Here is a 24,682-nt window from a genome sequence, read left to right on the forward strand (position 1 = left end):
TTTAAAAACTTGACATTATAGTATATTATTTTTATTTGTTTTGTAAAATTCACTGTGAATCTTTTATGGAATGCTTATGGCAGCTAGAGTTGGAATCTACAGCTAGATAGTATGTAGAACTGATTTAGGCCTTGGTGTTCCCTGAGTTTGGTTATTTTCTTGCAGATGTTTCATTATCTAAACTAGATAGCATCATCAGTGCTAATATGTTACCTAGTTTGGGTAATGAAATGTCTGCAAGAAAACAACAAATCTCAGAGAGTACCAAACATTTCCCATTTCAAACCTGAGCTACAAATACTCTCCTTTATTAGTATACACAACTGTTACGTTCCATTCAAATTGTTATATTCTAATAATCACACAAAAAGATAATTCTAAATACCATTTTAATTAATAATTCTGATATGTTAAGACTCGACTTCCATAAGAATGCTTTTGCATGAGATGACTAAGTCAGAATTGTGAAAGATCTGTTTTATTTATTAAAATCTTTTATTGAGGTTTTTTTAAAGCATACACCAATTGCTTGAAGTTATGTGAATTTACTGTCTTGCACTGTTTTAGTAGCAATAGTACTTATATACCACTTTACAGTGCTTACAGGAATCTCTAAGTGGTTTACAGAATAAGCACATTGCTCCCAACAATCTGGGTCCTCGTTTTACCCACCTCAGAAGGATGGAAGACTGAGTCAACCTTGAGCCTGATGAGATTCAAACTGCCAAACTGCAGGCAGCCGGCAGTCAGCAGAAGTAGCCTGCAGTACTGCACTCTAACCACTGCGCCACCATGGGTCATAAATAAGTAAATTGCTTTCAATTCACAGAATAAGGAAAATAAATTAACGTCCTTCTCAGTCTGTGCTTAAATATATCCTTTTTACTTCACATATTGCTGTTTATTTCTTTTGCAGAAGAAATTAAAATAAATACAAATTCTGTAATGTATATCGGAATTTCATCCTACCTTCTGGTGAACAGACTGCAGGAACACCAGAGAGGATTCCCAGGGCTGCTGCTACCAATCTGTTCCCGTCTGCTGATAACAACTGAGGTTTTCCAGCTGTAATTCCAGGGCTACCTGTTATCTTCAGGTTTAGCTGAGGTAGCTGCCTTACAAGAATACACACACACATTTCCAGTGTTGCAAAGACTAAAGACTTTCCAGGTATAAGTCCTCCTGTATCTTTGCCTTCTCCAAACTCGGGCAATGTCTCCTTTTCTTCAGCCCCATCATCAACTATAGTGAAGTAAAGAGTAAATATTATGTTTTATTGATAAAAAAAAATCCTCTTTGAAGCTTCTTAAATAGCTTCTGGTTGCAGTGTTCTTATTTGTTGGATAGTATACATCCCCTATAACCTGATGCAGCATGGACAAGCTGCACATTGATCTGCTGTATAAATAATCTATGCTATTGGAAGAACTTGGAATACTGCATTCAGTTTTGATCACCTTGATATAAAAAGATGTTGAGATTCTAGAAAATTGTAGAGAAGAGCAACAAAGTTGATTAGGGGCCTGGAGACTAAAACGTATGATGAACAGTTGCAGGAACTATCCAATGAAGGACTAGGAGTAACATTATAGCAGTCTTCCAATATTTAACGGACTGTTACAGAGCCGAGGGGATCAACTAATCAAAAACAACTGAGGGCAAGACAAGAATGGATGGAAGCTTAATAAAGAGAAATCCAACCAAGAACTAAGGAGAACTTTCCTGTCATTGAGCATAATCAATCAGTGGAATTGCTTGCATTACTAGAGGATTTTAATAAGAGACTGGACAGCCAGATAAATGGCTGCTGTGGGTGAGAGGATGGTGCATAAGGGGCTAACACAGCATAAGTGCCCTGAGTCTTGCAGTGACTACTACCAGGCACAGATTTATCCGGCCCACTTGTGGCCTTCCTTATCAGCTTTGTTTATGGGAAACTGGCAGAGAAGGTCAGAAATGGTAATCACATTATTATGGGATGTTGCAATCATAAGTGCACTCTGGTTGCCAAGCACCCAGATCATGAATACATGACCTCTGGAATGCTGGCACAACCAGAACTTTAAAGTTCAGTTATAAGTACCATTTTTCCAGTGCCCACATAAATTTGTGAGGATTATTTATAGAGCTGAAATCTGCTCCAGAAAAGTATCTGACAGCACGGATAAAGATCTCATTTACAAGATACTGCAACATTTGTTATTATTTAAAATACCCCTTTTATGTAAATGGCATTTTAAAGGAAGTAGGTAGTCATCAGAGGTGGTATTCAGCAGGTTCTGACCAGTTCTGGAGAACTGGTAACAGAAATTTTGAGTAGTTCAGAGAACTGGAAAATACCACCTCTGACTGGCCACACCCCCTTCTCTTCTTTGCCTCCCGAGTCCCAGCTGATCGGCTGGGTCTTCTTTTGTTGCCCTGCACAGGAGAAGGAAGCTGGAAAGCAGGTTAGTGGGGTGGGGAGGGAATGGGATTTTGCAGTATCCTTTTCCTGCCATGCCCACCAAGCCACACCCACCAAGCCATGCATGTGGCTTGGTGGGCATGGCAGGAAATTTTTTTTACTACCGGTTCTGTGGGTGTGGCTTAGTGGATGTACACTAAGCCACACCCACAGAACCGGTAGTAAAAAAAATTGAATCCCACCACTGGTTGTCATCTCTGCTAAATGCTAGAAATTAATTTTGTAAAGATGCTGAGAATTCTTTGTTGAACAAAGCAACAATTACAATATCCACAGTTACTCGTAAGAGAAGCCACATCATTTTGTTTGGAACTATAGGATAAAATAGAATGCCTTTTGTTAAAGTTAGCTGCAGTTCTTCTGCCAAATCCTTACTACACTTAAAAGGTAAGAAAATTATAGAAGTAAAAAAAAAAAATCGATTTGTTAAACTACTCTCTGCTAAAATTACCATCCCCCCATCCTACCCTCAATATTAATCTGAGACAAATACAGAAATTATTCAAAATCATGAATACAAAATATACTGCTGTGAGAAAATGAAGCATTTCTTTCATCTAAAATGAAACAACTGTCATAAGAAGTTCGATCAAGTCTGTTATACGGCTCTACCTTCTGCACTTCTCCGTTTTTCCTTGACATGCTCCTGTGCTGCGAAAAGAACCTGTTGGACAACTTCTAGAGCAGCCAGTTGAATGTCTGGGAACTCTCTGGTCAGTATAAGTCGGTGTAAAACATTCAACAACTCCACACTCAGTTCCTATATATGGGAAATACAGCAGACTGTTTACTTAAGTTTTAATACAGTATATTTAATACAATTAAGGTAGATTAGAATGAATGGAAAAGAATTGCCCCCAAACACTTGTTTCGATTCAAACCTGAAGAATTCATGTTTTCAGTGTCAAACCCTATTAAAACCCTAGAATACATGTTGCGTTAAGAGATTTTTCATGCCTTTCCATAGGCACAGATTTTAAAAATATTTTTTCATCTTCTGTGTAGTGCGTTCAGTGGAAATACAAGGAAGAAGTGTCTGAAGGAAAAACAAAGGCAAAGTTTCTAGCCTCTGCTTTTTTTTTTAGTTCTTAAGAGGAAGATTGCAGGATTCTATGCCATTATTTATTTTATTGTTCACTGCAAATTTCAGCTTCACGATATTGGGATATTCATGATATTGAGAGAGTCAAAAACCATCAAAATAAAAGGGACTCAATACTGTAGGTTGTCCGTACTTGGCCTAATTGCTTTCCTGTTCCTGAACAGATTTTATTTCTCTTCCCATAGTCCAAAAGTAACTTATAATTCTTCTCACTATGTCCCAGAGAATTATTTTAAGACAGAACAATAACACTTTAATATGTACCTGTTGAAGTTATGAGAGTAGTAAAATTAAAAGAAAAACATGCAAGCCATTCAGCTATATATTTCATAACAAAACTAGAAATCCATAGTTTTTTGAATGACTAATGAACAAAACTTCTGTTCTTGATACAGACATCGTGGATCCATGTATAAGTGCCTTCTTATAGTAGATGTCCCATATGAGTTTATCAATTATAATCATTACTACATTAGTAATTAATTATACTCTGCCCATACTTAAAATTATCGACTCCCCTACTGAGCACAGATGATAGAAAATACAGTTGAAAGTGACTCTAAACTGGATACACTTCCTACATAAATTACTCTGTCATAGAGACTATTCAAATAGCTGTCCCATTTTGCCCATATCACCAGGAAAGAGAGACATAAGTTTCCACAGACATTTGGCAAAAGCATTCATAATATCCAGCTGAACTAACTCAGAAGTTTTGAATGTTACCTGATCACTTCCAATCTTAGATCTTGGCCAGGGAACTTCAAGCAGGACCCGCAAGGCATCTAGACAAGCAATAATGTTTTCCATCGCTTCATCTGACCGGGGAGAACAGAGAAATTCCACGCTAATTCCTAAAGAAAATGGAGTCAGGGAATATTAGATGAACTAAACATAAAGTTTAAAAGTATAAAATTTATATTTCACTTTTAATTGAGAAAGCAAACTGTTGATACCACTAATTAAAATGAATTACAATAACGTCACTGTCAACGACATTCTCTAAAAATGCCCACAGTGCAGTCAGAACAACCAGAATAATGAATAGAAAAGGTGTATCATGAAGTTGAATTAGTGACATGAATGAATTAATAGCACATTAGTTGGCAGAAAAATCTAGATTTTGGGTTCCTGAGCTTAAATTGGCCTTTCTTGTGCAGCCTATCGAAACCGCTTAACCAATGTTATTTTCTTAATACTTTAGAGCAGGGGTTCCCAACCTGGGGTGCTTGCACCCCCTGGGGGTGCGAGACGATATTCCAGGGGGTGCGAGAAAAGTCCAGGTAAATAATAGGATATTGGCTATATGTTGGCACTTTTATTTATTATTTATTTCAGGGGGCGCGAGGTTCAGGTGAAATTTCTTTAGGGGTGCGGGGTGAAAAAAAGGTTGGGAACCACTGCTTTAGAGGATAAAATTTAAAAAAAGGTACTTTGTAAGATATCCAGGTTTTAAACATAGTTAGACTTTTGATATAGGGAAAAGTCATTCTATTTACAGTAATTGTAAATAGAATTGTAATCTATTTAAACAAATTGTTGTAAAAGAGCCCAGATTATGCACCTAATTTTTCATAGGAAATGTACAGTACATTTGCAAGAAGTCGGCTTTTTAATTATTTCATTTCAAAGCTGCCCAACTCAGAAACATTAATGCTCCTAATTCACAAATCAGAGAATTACTAATTCTGCCTCTCTTATCTTGCCAGGATTTAGCCTCATTTTATTGCACTTCATTCAGTCAAAATAATATATACAAATGTTCATAAACAAAAATCAGACACAATAGCAGAAATTCAATTACAAGCATGTGTTCTATGTGCCCCAAAGTCATTTGTCTGACTCAGAAGAATCGATCTTCTGAACTAATTTCATGCAGAAAGGTCTGCAATTGTTCTTGATTTAAGCATAACAGTTCATAGCAAATTTCAGTGAACCTGACAAAAACTGTCATGAAAAATATGACAAAGAAAAGTTTACATACTTACTAACCCAAAACAAGATAAAGTCTATCAGTATTCACATCTTCAGGTGATTTTACCGCAGCCCTAGAGGTAGAATCTTGACACATACTAGTTGGAGTAACAGGTCGTGAAAGATTAGTTAGACCTTCATCTGAATCACCAACCAGAAAACCAGTGCTAGTAAGCCATAATGCAGTAGCATGAAGAATCTGAGCCCAGGCATTTTGATAATGCGGTCTTGCATTTTCAATTGTTTCTGCAGTATAGAAGGCACCACCTACAAATAAACGATACATATTCAGTTTGCTTCAAATCCCTCCAAATATTTGTAACAAAGTGATGAGAAGAGTCAGAGACATGATTTCTATCATTCAAAAAACAAACAAAACTTTGGCAGCTTCTGTTGATATATCTTTGATTACTCTAAACGTTTATATTTTATTTTTGTCCTCTGTTTAGTAGCTAAGCTTCAGGAAATGAAGCTCGATTTCTGCAGAATCTATACCTGCCAAATGGATTCAATAGAAATATTTGCTTTATTTGACTTCTTACCTTCAGAGGGAAGTTGAGAAGCAAATTCTGAAGGCAAAGTTAAGAGAGCAAAATCCTGAAGTGCAGCTAGCCAGAGTTTGCTCAGGTTCCCTAGATCCACTTGGACTAAATCCAGAAGTTCATCCGCTGAAGGGGATGGATCCAGGAAACTTTCCTCTGAAATGTTTTTAACCAAAGGTGGACTATTGATGTCATTTTGTTTCTTCTGTCTTTGTGAGGCAACTATATAAACCTGTTTGAAATAAGAAGAGCAAATGGAACTTTAAAGTTCGGACCAAACAGAAAATTTGAATAGAAAAAAAATAACACCGGTTATGGTACTCAAAAAAATTGCTAGCTGCTGGTAAGCTACAGTAGAGAAAGGTTATTGCTTTCAAGCTGTTTATTGGTTTTCATGAAGTCATGATTTTTTTTGTAACATTCTAATAGTACAACAAGCTCAAAAAACCCGATTATCATACCTTTCTAATATTAATAACAATAAAAGAATTAATTCATGTTCACAGGAGCTGAATTATTATTGTTTTTATCTTGCTAAAGAAAGCAAGAAGCTGATTTGGTGTAATGGTTAAGGCAGCTGGCTAGAAACAGAGAGAGACTGTGAGTTCTAGTCCTGATTTGGGCACAGAGCCCATTGAATGACTTATGACCATTTTTCACACTTATGACTGTTGCAGCATCCCCACAGTCATGAGAGGCCAGGCGAGGAGATGGTGCCTTGATGTGAGTGATATTGAGTTGGCCACACCCAGCCAATAACATGACCACCAAGCCACGTCCACCCAGTCACATGGCCACCAAGCCACACCTACCACCTAAGCCATGCCCACAGAACCGGTTGTTAAAAAAATTGAATCCCATCCCTGATCATAAAGTCTGGAGCGTCTTATGGTCTGAAAAATACAGTAATGTCTAGGCAGTTGTCAGAACTCAACACTGATTTGAAGGCATGCATACAAAGCAAAAGATAAGAAATCCAGCTATTTCTCTTATTTTTTCTGAGACAGATTGAATTTGCCTGTCATTAAAGAATGAAAACTGACACAAGTAATGCCAGAATAAACAAGTTGGAAAAGATCCAGGATACTGTTTTCTCTGTTAGTAGGAATAGAATTTCTGTAAACAATAACAATGCTTCTTCTTTTGTTGTACACTGTTGGGCAAAAGACAAGGGAATTGTATTTCCAACAAAAGGCTTTAATTTATACTGCATACATTTAATGTTAAAATAACATTTCATTGCATATAATAGATAATTTATATATGTCTAACCCTATTAAAAATAGCATGCATTTATTATCCCAACTTGACAACAAATAGTAGATAGGGTACTTCACTTGAAAAAAGCTCTTTAATTCCTAAAGGTATTATGTTAAGATTAATTTTTAGCTAAGAAAGTTATTGTAAAAGGCCTAGTTTGAAAAGAAATCAGCCTCTAATTCCAGTTTTTAAACTGATAGGTTTTTTTCCATAATTAATTCCAAAGCACTGATGAAATCATATTTGTTAAAAAAATACCTCTGCCCAAGCTTTTAGTACGGCAAGTATTTCCATAGTAGATGTGCCTTCATTGTATAGTTGATTTTGTGCTTCTTTTCCAGCCTGTACTTTTGTCAAGGAAGTCACAAGCAAATGATGAACTCTTTGAAGGTCATTAAGATCATTTACTACACCACTTGCTATCCAAGCACTGCAAACCTACAAAACCAAATAATGTGGTTACTTTTTCTCTAATGCAATAAACTCTTTTATATTAGTTACTGAAAAATATGGGTGGTGCTATCCTCTTGTCTTATGTCCTATTTGTTGGGTTCTAGTTGGTTACCATGCCTACAAAATGCTGGTTTAGATGTGTTTATTTGCTCTGATCTGACTTGCTTGTTATTTCTAGTGCAATTTTACAGAGCATACGTGTAAAATTATCGTACGTTTAGATATTTTGACTAATTTATTTATTATAAAGTTTTCCAATATATAATCCCTTCATGAGGGAGATGGGTGGCTCTTAAATATGATAAATAAATAATATAAAAACATAATTATAATTCCTTTAAGCAGATTAAACTAATTTCTACAAATGAACTGACTGAAGGAGTTATTAGAAATAATTCTAAAAATGAATAGCAATAAAGACAATTAAAAGCATATGAATAAGTGGCATAAACAATCCTCTTTCTGATCTAGTTTTTAATGAACAAATATTTCATCATTTCTATTATCATGTTTTATCTGTGATTGGCCATGATGTAAAATGTAATTTGAGACTAACATTTTAAAGACAGTAGGAGGAGGAGGAGGATGGTGAGGGTCATTAGAAGCAGTGGGGAGAAAAAAATCAACTTGCCTGACATGCTTTTGCTGTTACATCAGGTGGTGTTTCTGAGGTAAAGGCTGGTCTAAGAGCAGCACCAACCTAAAAAAATGATAAAGATTTGATAAAATGATATATAGCCTAACATCTGAATAGCTGTTCTTTAAGAAAGCTAACCTTAAAGTAGTTGTATGAGACTGTTGAATAATAAATATTAATTTATTAAATATCCATCCATTTGTTGTTATAGCATTATCAGTACATATCCAAAGAAAACACATTTAGATTTATCAAATTCATACATTTTATGGCACATAATTAAACAGCCAATTCCAAAACACTAGAAATATTATTTTCTGTTATCTTAAATATTAAAAAGCAATAATATGTAACTTGGTCTTTCTTTTTTGGCAAACTCCTCTCAAAATTTACTTACATTGGCTTGGTATTGCTCCAGTATTACATGACCTGGGAATTCTGGCTCTACTACAGCAGCAAATTTTCGAATAAGAATTAACAACATCTGAAGTCCAGAAAGACGAAGTTGGTTGCTATGATCAGTGGCAGCCATAAAAGCCATACGAATTAAATCAGCTAAATATAATACCAAGAAATCACCTGTATGTGATGAAAGGATAACATGAACTTAAACTTTGGTACTTTAAAAAATTTATGCCCATTACCTCTTCCTTTCCTACTGTATAATAGGAAAAGAAAAGTAGGACTAAATGGAGAATCTACAAAATGAAGAGATATTCAAGGTGAAGTTTCTAGAGATTGGTGTAAGATCAATATTTTTTTAATTTATAAACAGAGATGTGGATAATAATGAAGTATATTGATCATACTAATGTGTTCAAGGTATTATGATGCAATGAAAATAGGATTCCAAAGCATTACACAGTATGCCTATATAACTGGGTGAATTTGCTTCAAAAAAAAAGTATATGCAATTCCTGTAAATATAGGCATGGTGATGTACATTGACATAAAAAATCAAACTTTACATATTAATGGGCCCTGAGTTATAAAGAGTTTGATCAAAAAAGAGATTTTGAAGACATGATCCAAGGTCAGGGCGAAGCAGTGTTGTTCAGGCTAGAAGGGACATGCTTAGAAACATTTTCAAAGGAAATAAAAAGGCAACATATAGTATAACAACACTCTAACGAAACTTGATAATGCAATTCTCCTTGGCATACTGCACATTGTTCTGATAAACACAAAGAAGTTTTGTTGAGCTGGAAAAAAAGTGTAAAAACAGGCCAACCAAAATAAATAGGAGTCTTAATCAGATTCCCTAGAAGGAAAGTCTGGGACTTTTAAGCTCAGAGCAAACGGGGGGGAAAGGGCAGACATGATAAAAATATATAGAATCATATTTAAAAGCTAAAAAGAAATTGATAACATTTAAGTGGGAAGATCAGGGATTAGTAATCCTACAAATGGTATGTTTTAAATAGCAACACTTAGCAAGCAACACCAGTGGATGATTTTACATTTTTGTGTTTTCTGAAAGTATCTAGTTGTACATTGGTATAAAAGGCTTACCAACAGGGTAAGGTGTTTTCTTACCCATCTATACTGAAAGTTAGAATTGGCTGTAACAGTAAATCAAAAATTATAATTGTAGATTGTCAAACTTTTGTAGAGTACATACGTCTGTGACTTGTATTTTCAGATTACATTCAGCGTACTATAGATGAACAATTTATTGTGGAATAAAATTCTGGGGAATATAGTTCACATTTGTCTAATGTTCAGAGCTGTCATATATGTCCAAAGATAGAGACATATATAAATAATAAACAGTGTGTCATGAAATGTAAAGATTACAACCTTTAATAAAATAGGCGGGCAGTCTATCCTTTGTCTTTAGAAGTGCTTCACAGAATTGTTTCATTGAGCCAAACAGTAGTAATTTAGGTCTAAAAGCTCACAGACTTCTTGTCAATTGTGATAAAAGTTATAAGGAAAGTGGTTATTCATCAAAATTAAATGTATCTGTGCTTTGAATTCCATGACATTTCCCAGATGATATTTAAGTCAACATCAGCACATACCTCTTGAGTCCCTTTGTTTCATTTCCTGTGCTAAAGCTATGTCAAAATGAGCACCGCCTGCATTCTCACACTGGGTGATAATTTTACAAACACATTCTGCAGCAAAAACTCTAGTAGACCATCGGGGATGTGGGAATGGGTGCAATTTATCCTTCTTTGCCAAAGTTAATGCCAATTCATCATCTCCTTGAGTACCCTCTTCTTCTTGGCTTGTATCCACTGAAGCTACAGCTGTAAAATCTGCATTGAGACACAAAATGGAAAGCAAACTGTTTACTGAGCTTGCTCACATGGTTAAAATAGCAAGATGACAATGAAATTATAACCATGAAAAGGTCAGGGTGAATAACCAACCAGATGTGGAAGGAAGCAGGAAATGGAGAGGCAAATGAATGGGAAAGGAAAAGGTATTTAAGTTGCTATGCTTCCTTACAATGCAACTGTTTCTTCTGATGCTAAAAAATACTAGGAAGCCTTAAGATTAAAAAAAAATCAACAATATTTAGATACTAATACCAAAAAGAACCATTACACTGTCTTCTTGATAAGACCAGGAACATGTAAAGGGGTGGGAGTGAGGTTTGGCAACCATACAGGCTGCAAAAGGCAGACACTATTTCAAATGTCTAGTGGCCAAAAATTTAGGGGTTCTTTCTTCCATTTCATAATCCTCCACATTAGGTGACTTTATGAATCACATTATTTATTATATCCAAAATAAATTGAGAGACATCTGAAAGTCTCCACCAAGGAGGATATTGGAATAGATGACTCCTGAGATTTTTGCTAACTCTTATGTTTCTATGGTTGCATTATTCTCTTCCTTGATGAAAATACTGTGATGTCTTTCTAGAAAGAAGGTATTAGCATACCAGCAGAAGCAGCCAGAACATCTTTGCAGAGTTTCAGCCAAAAGGAGAGTTTTCCAACAGCCATTGATATAAGCATATGGGTCAGAGTTTCTCTGATATCTTGGCACAGTTTTGGGTCCAATTCTTTGTCCAACAAACTCAGCAAAGCTCCTTCAAGGCCTATTTCACCTATATTAACACCTGCATTTTTTAGATAAAAAAACTGAACATGAGGAGCACATTTCAATTCAATTCAAATAATGAATTATTGCCATTAAAAGCTTTCAAAATTACATACTGAAATAATTTTGATACACCTTTAGAAGATAGCTGCTGATTAAATGTATATGGAGATTCTCAATCATTTACTGTAAGTCAGAGTTGTCCCAAAGGTGCTTTTTCCAAAAGGCAGCTGGGCTTTTTTGTGTTATTTCCCCCCTCCCCTTTGAGAACGTTTTGCTTCTCATCCAAGAAGCTTCTTCAGTTTTAAACTAAAGAAAGTTTATGGAGATTCTTAGTCAGCCAGGTCATGGTTGTCCCAAAGGTACTTTTCAAGAGGCAACTGAACTTTCTGGCTTTTTCTTTGAAGATGCTTTGCTTCTCATCAAGAAGCTTTTTTCAATGAAAAAAAAAACCCAGTTGCCTCTTGAAAAAGCACCTTTGGGATAAACAGAAGAAACTTCTTAGATGAAAAGTGAAAACTCTTTCAAAGTAAAAAAATCAAGAAAGTCCAGTTGGAGAAAGCAGCTCAAGAATTACAGAACCGTACCTATTTACATGGCTAATGTATTACTCCAATTTTTCCTAGTATTGTTAAGAAAAACCCTTTAAAAATGTGACTTAGTACCATTAAAAAAGCTCAGCTTTGTTTAGAAATACTACAATATCTTAAACTGACATATTGAAAAATTGTATGAGGTTATTTGGTTGTGTTTTCTTGATTGGTGCCAGGTCTATACATTATTTTTCTTTCAGCACCTAGATGGGATCTATACAAAGATAATCACAACAGACATAAAGCACATATTCAGAAAATAATCATAAGATTATGCTGATCTGTTTACCCAAACATCAGGCCACAAATCAGCATTAATACTGCTGACATATTCCAAATGAAGCATTGTTGCATAAATCCTTATTATTGCTACTGTGGTTTATTTCCAGTTAACTCCCCATTCCTATAGTTACTCCATTATTTTGATTTATTTTGTAGCAGAAATTTAGTCATGGATAGTTGCTGTTTCAACAAATCATGAGAGTTTCAGCCTAGGTTGCAGCCTGAAGTGAGAAATATATTTCTGCAAGTCATTCCTTTGTTTGAAGATATAATATGAGGATTATACGTAATTGCTTTATATTAAAAAAGGGGTTTCTGATGCCGGGCAGAAAACATATCACCATTTCTGCAGTGTTAAAGGTTTGTTATATGATGGGTAAAACCCACTATGGGCAAACCCAATAGATTCTGTTGGTAAAACCTTTTATATCAATGAAACAAGGAATTCTCTCTCTCTTTTCTTTGCAGGACCTCAAAAAGCCACAAAACCTATTCTTGGGTTGAGTGATTCTCATAGGAAAACCTGGTAGGAAAGTGAAATGTGGAAATGAGAAGGAAAATAAGAAAGATTGTTGCCAAATGGATTTCAACTTTTCTGACAAATTGATTCAATCCTATGTGTCAGTGTTTTTCAGTTTCAGCAACTTTAAAATATATGGACTTAAATCCCCAGAATTGCTCAGCCAGCATGAAGTCCATATAACTGAAATTATTGCTGAGATTAAGAAACACTGCTATAGGCTAGTTGCTTAGAGCAGGTCTAAAGTGTTCCTCGGTATACAGAGTGAAAAATACAAATACTACAATGGCCTAACTGGGGAAAAATGTATCCTAAAGTTAAAGAGTTCAGTATTACCTGAAGTAAAGTCTTCTCTACCTTCTTTAGCGAGGGCCACTGCATGTTCAGATACTTCAACTGCCTCTCTCTGCACAAGCTGATGCAAACAAGCTAGAACTGCACGTCTCAATAATAGATACGAACTAGAGAGATTTACCTGAAAAGTATACACAAGAAACAAATTTAACAAATCAGATGGTATCCTTATTATTGGCATTCAGAGGCACACTCAACAGTAACTCTTCAGATTTCTAACTCTTATTTTTGATTAGATTTGGCAGAAGATTCCCAGTTATAGGCAGTTCTTGATTTACAATTGTTCATTTAGTGACAGCTTGCCCTACTGTTACAATGGCACTGAAAAAAATAACTTATGGCCGCTTTTCATAATTATGACTGTTACAGCATCGCCAAAGTTATGTGATCAAAATTCAAGTGCTTGGGGAAACTGGCATGTATTTATGACAGTTGTGCTGTTCTGGGCTCATTTGTACAACCAAATGATCCCAGGACAGCTAAAATCAAGGGGGAAAACCAGATTTGCTTAACAACTACATGATTCACTTAATAATTGTGACCAAAAAAGGTTGTAAAATTGGGCAGAACTCATTTGATGACTCCCTTGCTTAGCAATGAAAATCTGGAGCTCAACTTTGGTTGTAAGTCAAGGACTAGCTGTATCCTACAACCTTCAGTGCATAGAAGTACAATGTCTTGGACTTCCAATGACACTTCCGTTGACGACAGACCAAAGACCACGATTGTGCGTGGCTTCGATCCATGCTTATCCTGTTGGAGGGTCCTAACGGGACTGGATCCATCTCGGACCTACCTCAGAGGGGTGGGGGAAGTGGGGGAAACCACCAGCTGGGTCGAGGGGAGCAGCATCTCCCCTCTCTGACTAGGTATACTCCCCTTGAAGACAGAAGGCAGTGGCAGTTTTAAGGGCTGCCCTGAAGATGGGAAGCTTCCGGTATTTAAGTGTGTGCTGGAGCGGTGAAGTGATGAGCGGCATGTAACCAGACAAAAGAACTTGGATTTTTTTTTTGACAACCCCAAGAAACAGAAAGAAAAAGCCCTCATTTAAGAGTATGGCAGCGGCGAATAGAAAATAAGAGGAAAATATTTTTAAGTAAATGAAAAACTGGATTATAAACTACAACGGAATTAGAGACTAAATTTGGAATAAGATACAGAAACTGGCATTAATTAGGCATTGGATAGAATGCTGGACTTGCCTGGAATTGACTATATTTAAAAGAGCTAATGGTTGAAAATTAGCATTAATACAATTGAAAAGAGAAAAAAGAACTTTGAAAAGTGGAAAGCGATGTAGAGTGCAATCAAATGGTTAAAGATTTCATAGAAAATAAATGTGTGAATGAGAAATGAAATGAAATAAAAGACTATATTACAACAAGAACCCCGGCAGCACTAAAAAGGGGGGAGATTGCAGCAAAAGGACAAACGAAGATAATACCTTGGGATTGTTTGATGTTGATTTTGACAAGGAGACAGAAGGATTAATAAGAGGAATTGAGACAAATGGATATTTTTGGCCAGGATTAAAATAAAAGACTGACTTTTAATAAAATAAAGAATAACTCAACTGATTAAAAATGGAAGACACAGGCAAAGAATTCAAGTCGGAACTACAAACTGTGAGAGGAATGTTAAAAGAAAGAATGGAATTATTGGACACACTGGCAGAAAAATTAATGGCAATACAATTCGCAGAAGAACAAAGAAAATTCAAGGAGGAGGAGTTAAAGGAAGAGGAAAGCAGCTTAGAAGAGCACAGAGAACAAGGGACATTGCCAAAAGACATAAAAGGAATCAAAACTAAGACATTGATGATAGATGTAACAAATAAAAGGGATAATACTCCCAAGATTAAACAAAAGAAGAAGCTGTACAAGAAGAAATTCCAAAAGAGAGAACAGGAAAGGGTGGGGGAAAAAAACTGATTGGCCGATGAAAATAAAAATAATACTAGAAGAAAAAAGAGGAGTAAAGAGGGAAAACTGGAAAAATTTAGAAAAGCGAAAGCTGGAAAAAATTACAAGAAATGATAAGGCCGGGAGATTTAGAGATAAGGGTTAAAGATATTATAAAGGGGGGATATCACATGGAAATGTACTTTGGTATTTTTTTATTAGAAATATAGATTGGGGAGATTTGTGGTTTAAAACTTATTGGAAATTACCTTAAGATTATTATATAATTATATATGAGAAAAATGAAGATAGAGTGAGAGAAATTAAGAGGGCTTTATTGTTATCAAATCCAACTCCGAGAAGCACAAAGCCGAAGACACAAGCCTGAAGATGACGAATGAGACTTTGTCGAAACGTAGCCAAAATACTTCCAATTTTATGCGGGAGAAAACCCAAATAACCAAAGATCCACATACAAATACCCGCGAAAACCTCAGAAAATAAATGTATGTATGTATGTATGTATGTATGTATGTATATAATTGATTATCTAAATAATATTAGAAAAACAGAGAACATGGTAAACTGGAAAAATATGCTATTATGACCAAAAATGTGATGAAAATTTAATAAAACTTTATAGGTTAAACTTGGCTAAATGGAAACAAAAAGGAAACTTAATTCTCTTTCTTTTTTTCTTTTTCTTTAGTGTATACATATTATATTAGACATAAAATAGAAAATGTAATTGATTATATAAAGGATATGAGAAAATAGAGAATATGATAAACCAGAAAGGATTATATTGGAATGTAAAGTATTTGTAATGAGAGTACTCTACTATGATTAAAAAGGAAGGAAATGAAAATTTAATAAAATTTTAAAGGTAAACTTTAGCTAAGTGGAAACAAAGAAAAATATGAAATGGTGATATAAATATCTCTGGAATAAATATAAAATTTATTGTAGACTGGGGGATATACCATGTGGATCCTGAAAATATTAGTTTTATTTTATTTTTACTCTTTTTTGACTGTTTATTATATACTGGCTTTGAGAAAGTTAATGAAGATAATAATGAATAATATAAAATAAAATAGGTGGTAAGCTGAAAATGGAAATAATAGGGGATAAAGAATTCAAAATATAAGTGAGGATGAATGTTTTTGATATTGAATTAATGAATTGAAATATGAAGTGAGAACTCAAAGATCAGTGGAATAGATAATGATTTGATATTAAATTATAAGTTGGAAATGCAATTATGACTATGTATAAATGTTGTAACCTGGAATCATGTTGCTCACTTGAAGAGATATGTAAAAAATAAAAAAACTTTATTAAAAAAAAGAAGTACAATGTCTTAAATAAGAATAAGCAACTCAGAAGCATTTATATATCTACATTCCAGATTTTAAACTCCAGGCATTGGGCTGAAATGGACTTCATTGGCTCTACTTTATTCGTTGTAGCCCTTACACAGTGGGAAGCAGGTGATACAAAGTTTACCTGATGGGTCTTTCTACCTTGGGATCCACTTGTTCCTGCCTTACCAATATCATACCTTACCACACCGCCCCTTCTATTTTATCATACTTCCTCTCCAAATCTCTCGTCATAAGAGAACAAGAAAGTATTCTGCCCTTCCTTGCACCTCCATTTCTTTATTAGCCTGAGCTGACAAGAAATGTTGCTTTCAAGCACCTCTTCCACTCCCCAACCTCCTTTTGAAGAAAGAAGATCAGAAAGTAGGGACATTTCCATGTTGTTGTTGTTTTAACAAGAACCTTCCTATTCCAGAACACTTTTTCTCATCCTCAGGAATCTTTTGTTCCTCTTACAAATGATACAACTGTCTCCTGCTCTCTCCTAAAAAGAATCTCTTTCCTCCTGTGAACTACTGGAAAGATGGCAACTTGGACTTGTGGAGACATTACCAATTTTCTGTCTCCAAAGAGTGTGACATGTTTGGATAAATCTTCTAATGAAGTAAAAGATTTCAGGCTTTCCCTCCTATACTGAGAGGCCAAAATACATTCTACCTTCCTCCCAGAGAGAGGCATGCACGGCAAAAACATGCAAGATACAAGACAAGGTGGAGTGGGGGAGATATTTCAGGGCAATTAGGGGATTCTGGAAAACAGTTAGAAGCTATGGAGAAAAGTTCACAGGATTGACTGAGAAGAAACCACAGCAGCCGGTCTTAGATCATTATGTACCAAGAAGAAATGGATGAAGGCCAGATGCGGGTTTCAGCAGAAGACAGACACTTGGAAGAGGCGTTAGCATAATGTGGTTGGTTCTTTCAGAGTTGCTTGAGCAGTTTAAAAATTTATCGAGAACATGCAAGTAAAGCTTTGCGTTGAGAAGTAATTTTTAATAGGTACAAATAGCTATAGATAGCCTAAAAGGGCAACATCTGATTCAAGGTTTGAACTGAATTACTCTATGTAAACTCAGCCAGTAAAAAGTTCAGGCAGTTTACTTGCTGGTGGTTTAGATAACAACAATAGTATTAATGTAAAGTTTTGTCCTGTTCCCCCATCCAGCTGTGGATGATAGGCAGAAGTGAGATTTTACATCTAATACTACATTAGACCTTTCCAAAAACGTGCTGTGAATTGTGGGTGTCTGGCAGAGAAGAATTAATTGGACAAATCCCTGGAAATGTCATGCTGTCTTGGAAAAGGATGGGAAGGCCTTCCCATACTGGAGGAAGCCAGATCTATTAACAGCCAGTAATACTCTGCTAAGACCTGAGCCTGCTAGAATTTAAGGAGCAACCTGAACTTGGCAATATCGCTACAGTAATGACAAACTGAGATGGCCTTTGTGGATTCCAGTTCTAGAATAATTCTCTCTTTTTTAGTTCTTTTAGATGCTGTTTGCTTGAGGCATCTGCTTATACCAGTAGTCCTTAGCTTATGACCACAATTGAGCCCAAAATTTCTGTTATTAAGCAAGATAGTTGTTAAGTGAGTTTTGCCCCATTTTATGACCTTGCTTGCCACAGTTGTTAAGTGAATCACTGCAATTGTTACATTAGTAACACAGTTAAGTGACTGGCTTCCCCAATGTCTTTGTCAGAAGAATGCAAAAAGTGATCACATGACTTTGGGACACCACAGCTGTCAAAAATATGAACCAGTTGCCAAGTGTTCGAATTTTTATCACGACCAATGCTGCAGTGGTCGTAAAGTGTGAAAAACAGTCATAAGTCATTTTTTTCAGTGCTGTTGAAACTTTGAAGGGTCACTAAATAAAAAGCTGTAATTGAAGACTCCCTGTATATGTATGAAAGGTGGGGTGATTTCACAACTATCAATTGTAGATGAACAGCTGTGTTGTCCAAGAGTATTGCAAGATGTTGGGCATCAACAGTCAATGATTTAACATAAATTTAAAAAGTCATAATTATGTTGCCATTTTCCAACACTGTTCTTCAGTCCTTATGCGCCAGAAGATATTAAAATGAGATATTGAAAATTCTGCATTTAAAATATGCACAATTGTTGAAAAATAAAAATGCCTATTTTTGCTCCCAAATACATTAATCATCCGAGACTAATCACTAGGGAGAGATTTTTTTGGGAAAGGTGATATTAGAGCATGAAAGTGATCAAGACACATGAAGACTGCATACCCAACCCAAATCTTAAAAATTTATACTTAAAGTCATCAACCTTCAACTACAGCTTAGAAAAAAAATCAACATTACATTTTTAAATAGTTGGGGACAAAACCCTGCTTTACTGTATGGATGCAGATCTGAAGACTCTGAATCTGAAATTAGTGATTACCAAATACAGAAAGCTAATGAAAAGCAAGCAGCAGAGAATGATGTCTTGCAATGGTCAGGAGTGACTGAAGGCAATTATAGAATCCAAAGCAAGATAGCAGCAGAAGCTATGGCTGGCAAAAAGGGAAGAGTTTTGTAGCTGGGGAGACAACATCAAACCATAACATCAGGTTACTGTATTGGTTTTTAGGGCTTGTTTTGATGCTACCTTTTACTTATTTCTCCTCTGAACTTGGAAGTTCCATCTCATTACACCTATTTACACACTCATTAGGAGATAATCACAGAGAAGCAACATGCCTCTAAGAATAAATTAAAATTAAAAGGTTCCTTTCTTCCAATAAATGTTATACATATCTAAAAATGTGCAAAAAAATAAAGCTAAGCACGGTGTAGTTAGTTTTCTCATGTACTACTAAATGCTTGAATAAGTAACATTAATTGCAGTTGGCTTTTTTCATGTACAAGTGTGTGTATTTTGCCCTCATATGGTAAACTTTTGAGCTAATGAATGTTCAAATTTAATAAACACCTTCTTAACTATTAAACAAGTTTTACTTTAATACATAATTCATTAGGACATTTATAATTGGTGTCAAAAAGAAAAAAAAACCAAACAGGGATACAGTATGTATCAAAATACATCGCAGGACAACAAAAACATTGCTTTTAGAATAGGCTGCCTAATGTTGTTGTGTTAACATTATTTTCAGCATTTATCAAATAATTTATTGAAATGAATTATTTTATTTAATTAATTTAAATGCGCTAATGCTATTCTTATTTTTTTATTTCTTCAATAGCATTTATATGTCACTTGAACTTAAAATGTTTTAAGCTGCATACCAGATCATAATGTAACATCAGAGGATTCCCCCACAAGTCCTCATAATGGGCCAGAGCCCTGATGTAATACTACAGTTTCCAATCATTTTTGAAATGCCAGAAAAGAAGGGGCCAGGTATATCTATGGTGTGTGTGTTTGCGGTAGTGTATTTTATAACAAAGACTGCTACTGAGAACTGACAATTATATGATAAATCCTAAGGAACACTCTTGTGTAACTCTATTTTCTATCTAAACAATATTAAATGACCACTTTTCAGGATTGAATCTAGGTGCTGAAAATGATAATTGGGAAAACAACCAATGAATAGAAAACTATTGCTGTTAGTTTTCTTTTTGATGTGCATGTGTCAAAAATGAATAACTTTAAGGTGGGTGTCTCATGCAAAAGTTGGACAATAGACAATAACAACCAGTGATGATTATTGAAAAAATCATTACTGTGAAAGAGAGGCAAAAGAAGTTAAGAACAGACCTCAAGAGCAACTATAGCAGAATCACAATTTGATAATCAAATGAAATATGATTTGATTATCTATATTCTGTTACATGTACCCTAATGTGTATGTAAAGAAGTTGCTTAATAGGTACAAAAATACGTTCTCATATTTCTAAAAAAACTAACCTATACCGATATGCTCAACATTAACAATTTAAATACACAAATAAATATTTTATACATATAATCAAGCTGATGTTTCACTGTCTTGAGATTTAGGCATGCTTTTTGAAAAGATTCTTCTGCTTTTACATGAAAAAGCCAGAACAAATAAAGCTCAACTGCAAGACAATGCAAAATGCACATTTCCAATTTATTTCATTCTTCATATTTAAAAACAAAAAAGGAAAAAAAGCAACAAAAAAAACCAACACAGAAAAAGCAAGCAATACAAATTATACACACAGACAGACAATTGAAACTCACTCCTTTTGCATTTAATACGCTATGTTAAAATAATGCAAAAATAAATTACACACAGTTTGAATGCCAGTTACAGTAAAAAGATGTTAAGAGAGAATTTAGTTCAGCTCAAACAACACATCACCCAACATGCTAAAAATATGTTGTTTTTCATTAATGGTTAACTATAGAAACAAAGGAAGAAATTAAAATGTACACACACAGAGAGACTGAAAATTGCTGATGTGTTAACAATGCACAAAGACCTACCAACACAGAATTTTCCAACAAGATCTCCTGCACAAAAACAAATAATAATCCAGTCATGATAAAAGCTAGATATTAGAATCCAGTGATCCTTACTTCGACAATACAAAATAATTTCACTGCACCACTTTATTACAATAATGCAGTAATAAAATATTTGCTTATTATTGTTTCATTATTTAATATGTTATTTAAAATCAAGAATGCTATTATAATAGTTGTTCAAAGCCAAATATTACGTACTAATTTAAAAACATACTGGAAACTAGCTATATGTTCTTTTATTACATTATATTAATAATGTAAATCACTCTATGATGAAAATTCATTGGCCTCAGATCTAAAAGAGCCAATTTTGCATCAGCAGTGGCAAAGTTAGAGCCAGGTGGAAATAATATACTGTAATTTATATTTGTAATGTTGGATAATACATTCAAAAGTATTTAATACTGACTGTTATACCTTTTCACAACCAAAACCAGAGCTAAACAAATAGCCTCATCCTCATGAAGTTTAGTAGAGAAGTATGATGATTACCTTTCCAAAGGCTATTTTAAAATCACTACTAGAATTTTTTTCTTTAATATTATTTAGCTTCAGAATTAGTTCATAGCTCAAGAAACACTAATTTCAGTTTGATACTCAGAATATCAATTTTTAAATGGCAGATATGGCAAAAGTAGTCACTACTGGACTCCATGCTAGCATAGGCAATACAGGTAGTCCTTGATTTACGACCATCTGTTTAGTGACAGGTCAAAGTTACAACAGCAATGAAAAAAGTGACGTATGATCATTTTTCACACTTACTACTCTTGCAGCATCCCATGATCACATGATCAAAATTCAGACACTTGGCAAATGACTCGTATTTATGATGATTGCATCATAAATCACCCCGGGTAACGTGATTCCTTTTTGCAACCTTTTCACGAGCGAAGTCAAGGGGAAAACCAGATTCACTTAACAACTGTGTCACTAATTGCAGTTACTAACTGCAGTGATTCACTTAACAACAGTGCAAGAAAGATCATGAAATGGGGCAAAACTCACTTAACAGCCATCTCACTTTGCAACATAAATTTTGGGCTCAATTGTGGTCATAGGTCAAGGGCTACCTGTATTATTTTCAAACCTCTTTGAAGAGCATCCATTCCCTTATATTCCCCCATAGATGTATCAACACCTGATAATATTTTCCTTCTGCTATCCATACAGCCCAACTTTTTGTATAAAAAACAAATGCATATTAGATATCAAAACACCCTTTTAAAGAAATGAGTGAGTGAATGTTTTGTCTCCCATACTTAAATCTGTTAATAATTTATATTTCACCATACCTAATCCCTGCCACCTCCTCAAAAACCTTCACAGGGGGGCTGTTTTGCTGAATTATAATTATTCAATTTCATGGAATTAATTTTCGTCATAATCAAAAATTTATCAGGTATTAAGCTGCTTTGGTCGAATGGTTAAAGGCGTCAGGTCTTTAAAGCAAGACTTAGCCATATAAGCCAGCTGGGTGACTCTGGGCCAAAGTCATTCTCTTTCAGCCCAACTCACCTCACATGGGAAATAGGGGAAGTAAGGTATGTTAGATATGTTCACCACTTGAAGTTATTTGTAAAAATAATGAAAGCAAGATCAAATAAATAAATAATTAAAACATTAAAAAATATCCCACGTCTGACAATTTCTATTTAGAGAATGTACTTTCTTAAAAGATATCTGAACTTCAGTGAAAAAGACACAATTCTTGATCCTGTTTTTTTTTTTCCTATAAAATGTCCTTTGCCTTTGCTTAAATTAATTCAAGGTGTGGAAGTGAAAAAGAGCATTTCACCAACTTTAAGAGGTGTGCCTAAGTGAAATTCATGAACTGCTTGGTGGAGAGGAACTGCTTCAAAGAGTTCGTAATGAGTCACTGAAAAGTGGCTTTCTCTTCTTCCCATTGCACTTATGGATATGTGTATGACTGTGTTTGTGTATGTGCACAGTGTGTTTATGTGTGTGTGCATCAGTGCTAGGATTCATTTTTTTTACTACTGGTTCTGTGGGCATGGCTTGGTGGGCGTGACAGGGGAAGCATAATGCAAAATCCCATTCCCTGCCCATCCCACTAACCTGCTTTCCAGCTCCATTCTCCTATGCAGGGAAACAAAAGAAGATCCAGCCGATCAGCTGGGACTCAGGAGGCAAAGAATAGATAGGGGCAGAGCCAGTCAGAGGTGATATTTGTCGGTTCTCCGAACTACTCAAAATTTCCACTACCAGTTGTCCAGAACTGGTCAGAACCTGCTGAATACCACCTCTGGTGTGCATGTATGTGTGTGTGTGAGAGAGAGATGAGGAGAAGGAAACTGCAAAGAAATGAATGTTCCTAGTCATTTAGCAGTTCAGTCAAGTAACTAACTTCCTGTTTTTTTACCAACAGAAAATAATAATCCTGCTAGGCGCATTTTCTTTCATTTGTTCTACTTCTACCAAAACTAGCTGACCTGTTATAGCCTACCCCTGTCTTTAGGCAAACAGGAAAGAGACATTTTCCTATGGAATATATTCCTTCTCTCTCAAAATACTTTCCACGCTCCCCCTACCTTCCTCCTCAATGCACTGAATTTGGTTCATTAAACTAGGAAACAAGTCTCATATATGTTTTACGTGCATGCACACACATACATACATACATACACATACCACACTATAGACACGTGTAAAGTAGAGGGTCATTTTGTGATATTGTGCTAAAGTCAATCATGAGACTAATGGCTAATATAAAGTTTATATTCACATTTCTGAAAGCAATGGATTGTATTATTTCAAAATATTCTGCTGAATTTGGTACACAAACTGCTCTTCTTGGAAACACTAATTTGAACATTCTGATTCTAAAGTTGCAAGTTACTCTGAAAAAATATGTGTAACATAGCTATATAGCTACATAGTCGTATAGTTGTGTAATTATATACTTACACAAAGGCACTTGACAAGACTCGACAGGTTTACATGATGAGGAGCAAACATGTGAAGCTGCTGAAGGCAAGAGATAGCTTGAGCCTGGATGAGGCAGTCAGGATTTTCCTGCATCACTGTGCAGCCAAGGAGACAGGATGCCCTTAAGGCTACGACTGCAGCACTGCTGCCTACACATAAGGCAAAAAAGGGGAAATATGTTGCTCCTTTTATCACTTTCTTCATCAGCCGAAGAACATTTCAAAACAATAAAAAACCAAACTACAATAAAGACGTTTCTCAAATTATTAACATCTGTTTTTAAAATCTACTTAGGTCATGCTTTACTAAAAATATACACTTATTTCCACAGAATCTCTATTACATAGAAGGATATCAAAAGAAGGGAATATATGTAGTTAAGGAGTGAACTGTGGGCTCCTTGGTGCTCCCTGAACTTGGTGTTTGCTTGCAGACACCTCATTACCCAACAGGGTAATATCATTAGTGCTAGTGAATAGCTCTTAAGTAAACCACAGCACATTCATGAATACCAACTAGCAATCAAAACATGTGACAATAACTCTGTAATTTCACAGCACATTGGCAGAATCAATCATAGTTTCAACTGGGAAACTGATAGTATTCTAGGTCCAAAAATGCTAGGGAATTCCTGAAAACTTGGCACTCAGACAAATCAGCCATCATTAGACACATAAAGATAAACCACATTTACACAGCATTCAAAAGAGACAATAAAAAGCTAAGAAGGCAACAA

The 24,682-nt window shown here is 35.2% G+C and overlaps 1 protein-coding gene across 7 annotated transcripts in view; it reads right to left on the reverse strand.

Moving 5' to 3' along the window:
• HEATR5A (HEAT repeat containing 5A) overlaps positions 1 to 24,682 on the reverse strand; it is a 71,794-nt gene that overhangs the window by 9,686 nt on the left and 37,426 nt on the right. For 5 of the 7 annotated variants that reach the window (XM_087921865.1, XM_026710849.2, XM_087921867.1 and 2 more), the window contains 13 exons: positions 23,926 to 24,095; positions 20,956 to 20,982; positions 13,221 to 13,359; positions 11,329 to 11,508; positions 10,457 to 10,696; positions 8,830 to 9,011; positions 8,427 to 8,495; positions 7,601 to 7,780; positions 6,083 to 6,314; positions 5,559 to 5,807; positions 4,293 to 4,420; positions 3,077 to 3,224; positions 970 to 1,242 (listed from right to left, as the gene is read on the reverse strand). In XM_087921865.1, the coding sequence (XP_087777991.1) occupies positions 970 to 1,242; positions 3,077 to 3,224; positions 4,293 to 4,420; positions 5,559 to 5,807; positions 6,083 to 6,314; positions 7,601 to 7,780; positions 8,427 to 8,495; positions 8,830 to 9,011; positions 10,457 to 10,696; positions 11,329 to 11,508; positions 13,221 to 13,359; positions 20,956 to 20,982; positions 23,926 to 24,095 (2,217 nt within the window). The remainder of the gene's footprint in view (positions 1 to 969; positions 1,243 to 3,076; positions 3,225 to 4,292; positions 4,421 to 5,558; positions 5,808 to 6,082; positions 6,315 to 7,600; positions 7,781 to 8,426; positions 8,496 to 8,829; positions 9,012 to 10,456; positions 10,697 to 11,328; positions 11,509 to 13,220; positions 13,360 to 20,955; positions 20,983 to 23,925; positions 24,096 to 24,682) is intronic. The other 2 variants (XM_087921868.1, XM_026710859.2) reach the window with 1 other exon arrangement.

This window comes from Pseudonaja textilis, chromosome 1 (assembly GCF_049901715.1).
Source record: "Pseudonaja textilis isolate UNSWEBS1 chromosome 1, rPseTex1.2, whole genome shotgun sequence".
In the NCBI taxonomy this organism is placed as follows: Eukaryota; Metazoa; Chordata; class Lepidosauria; order Squamata; family Elapidae; genus Pseudonaja; species Pseudonaja textilis.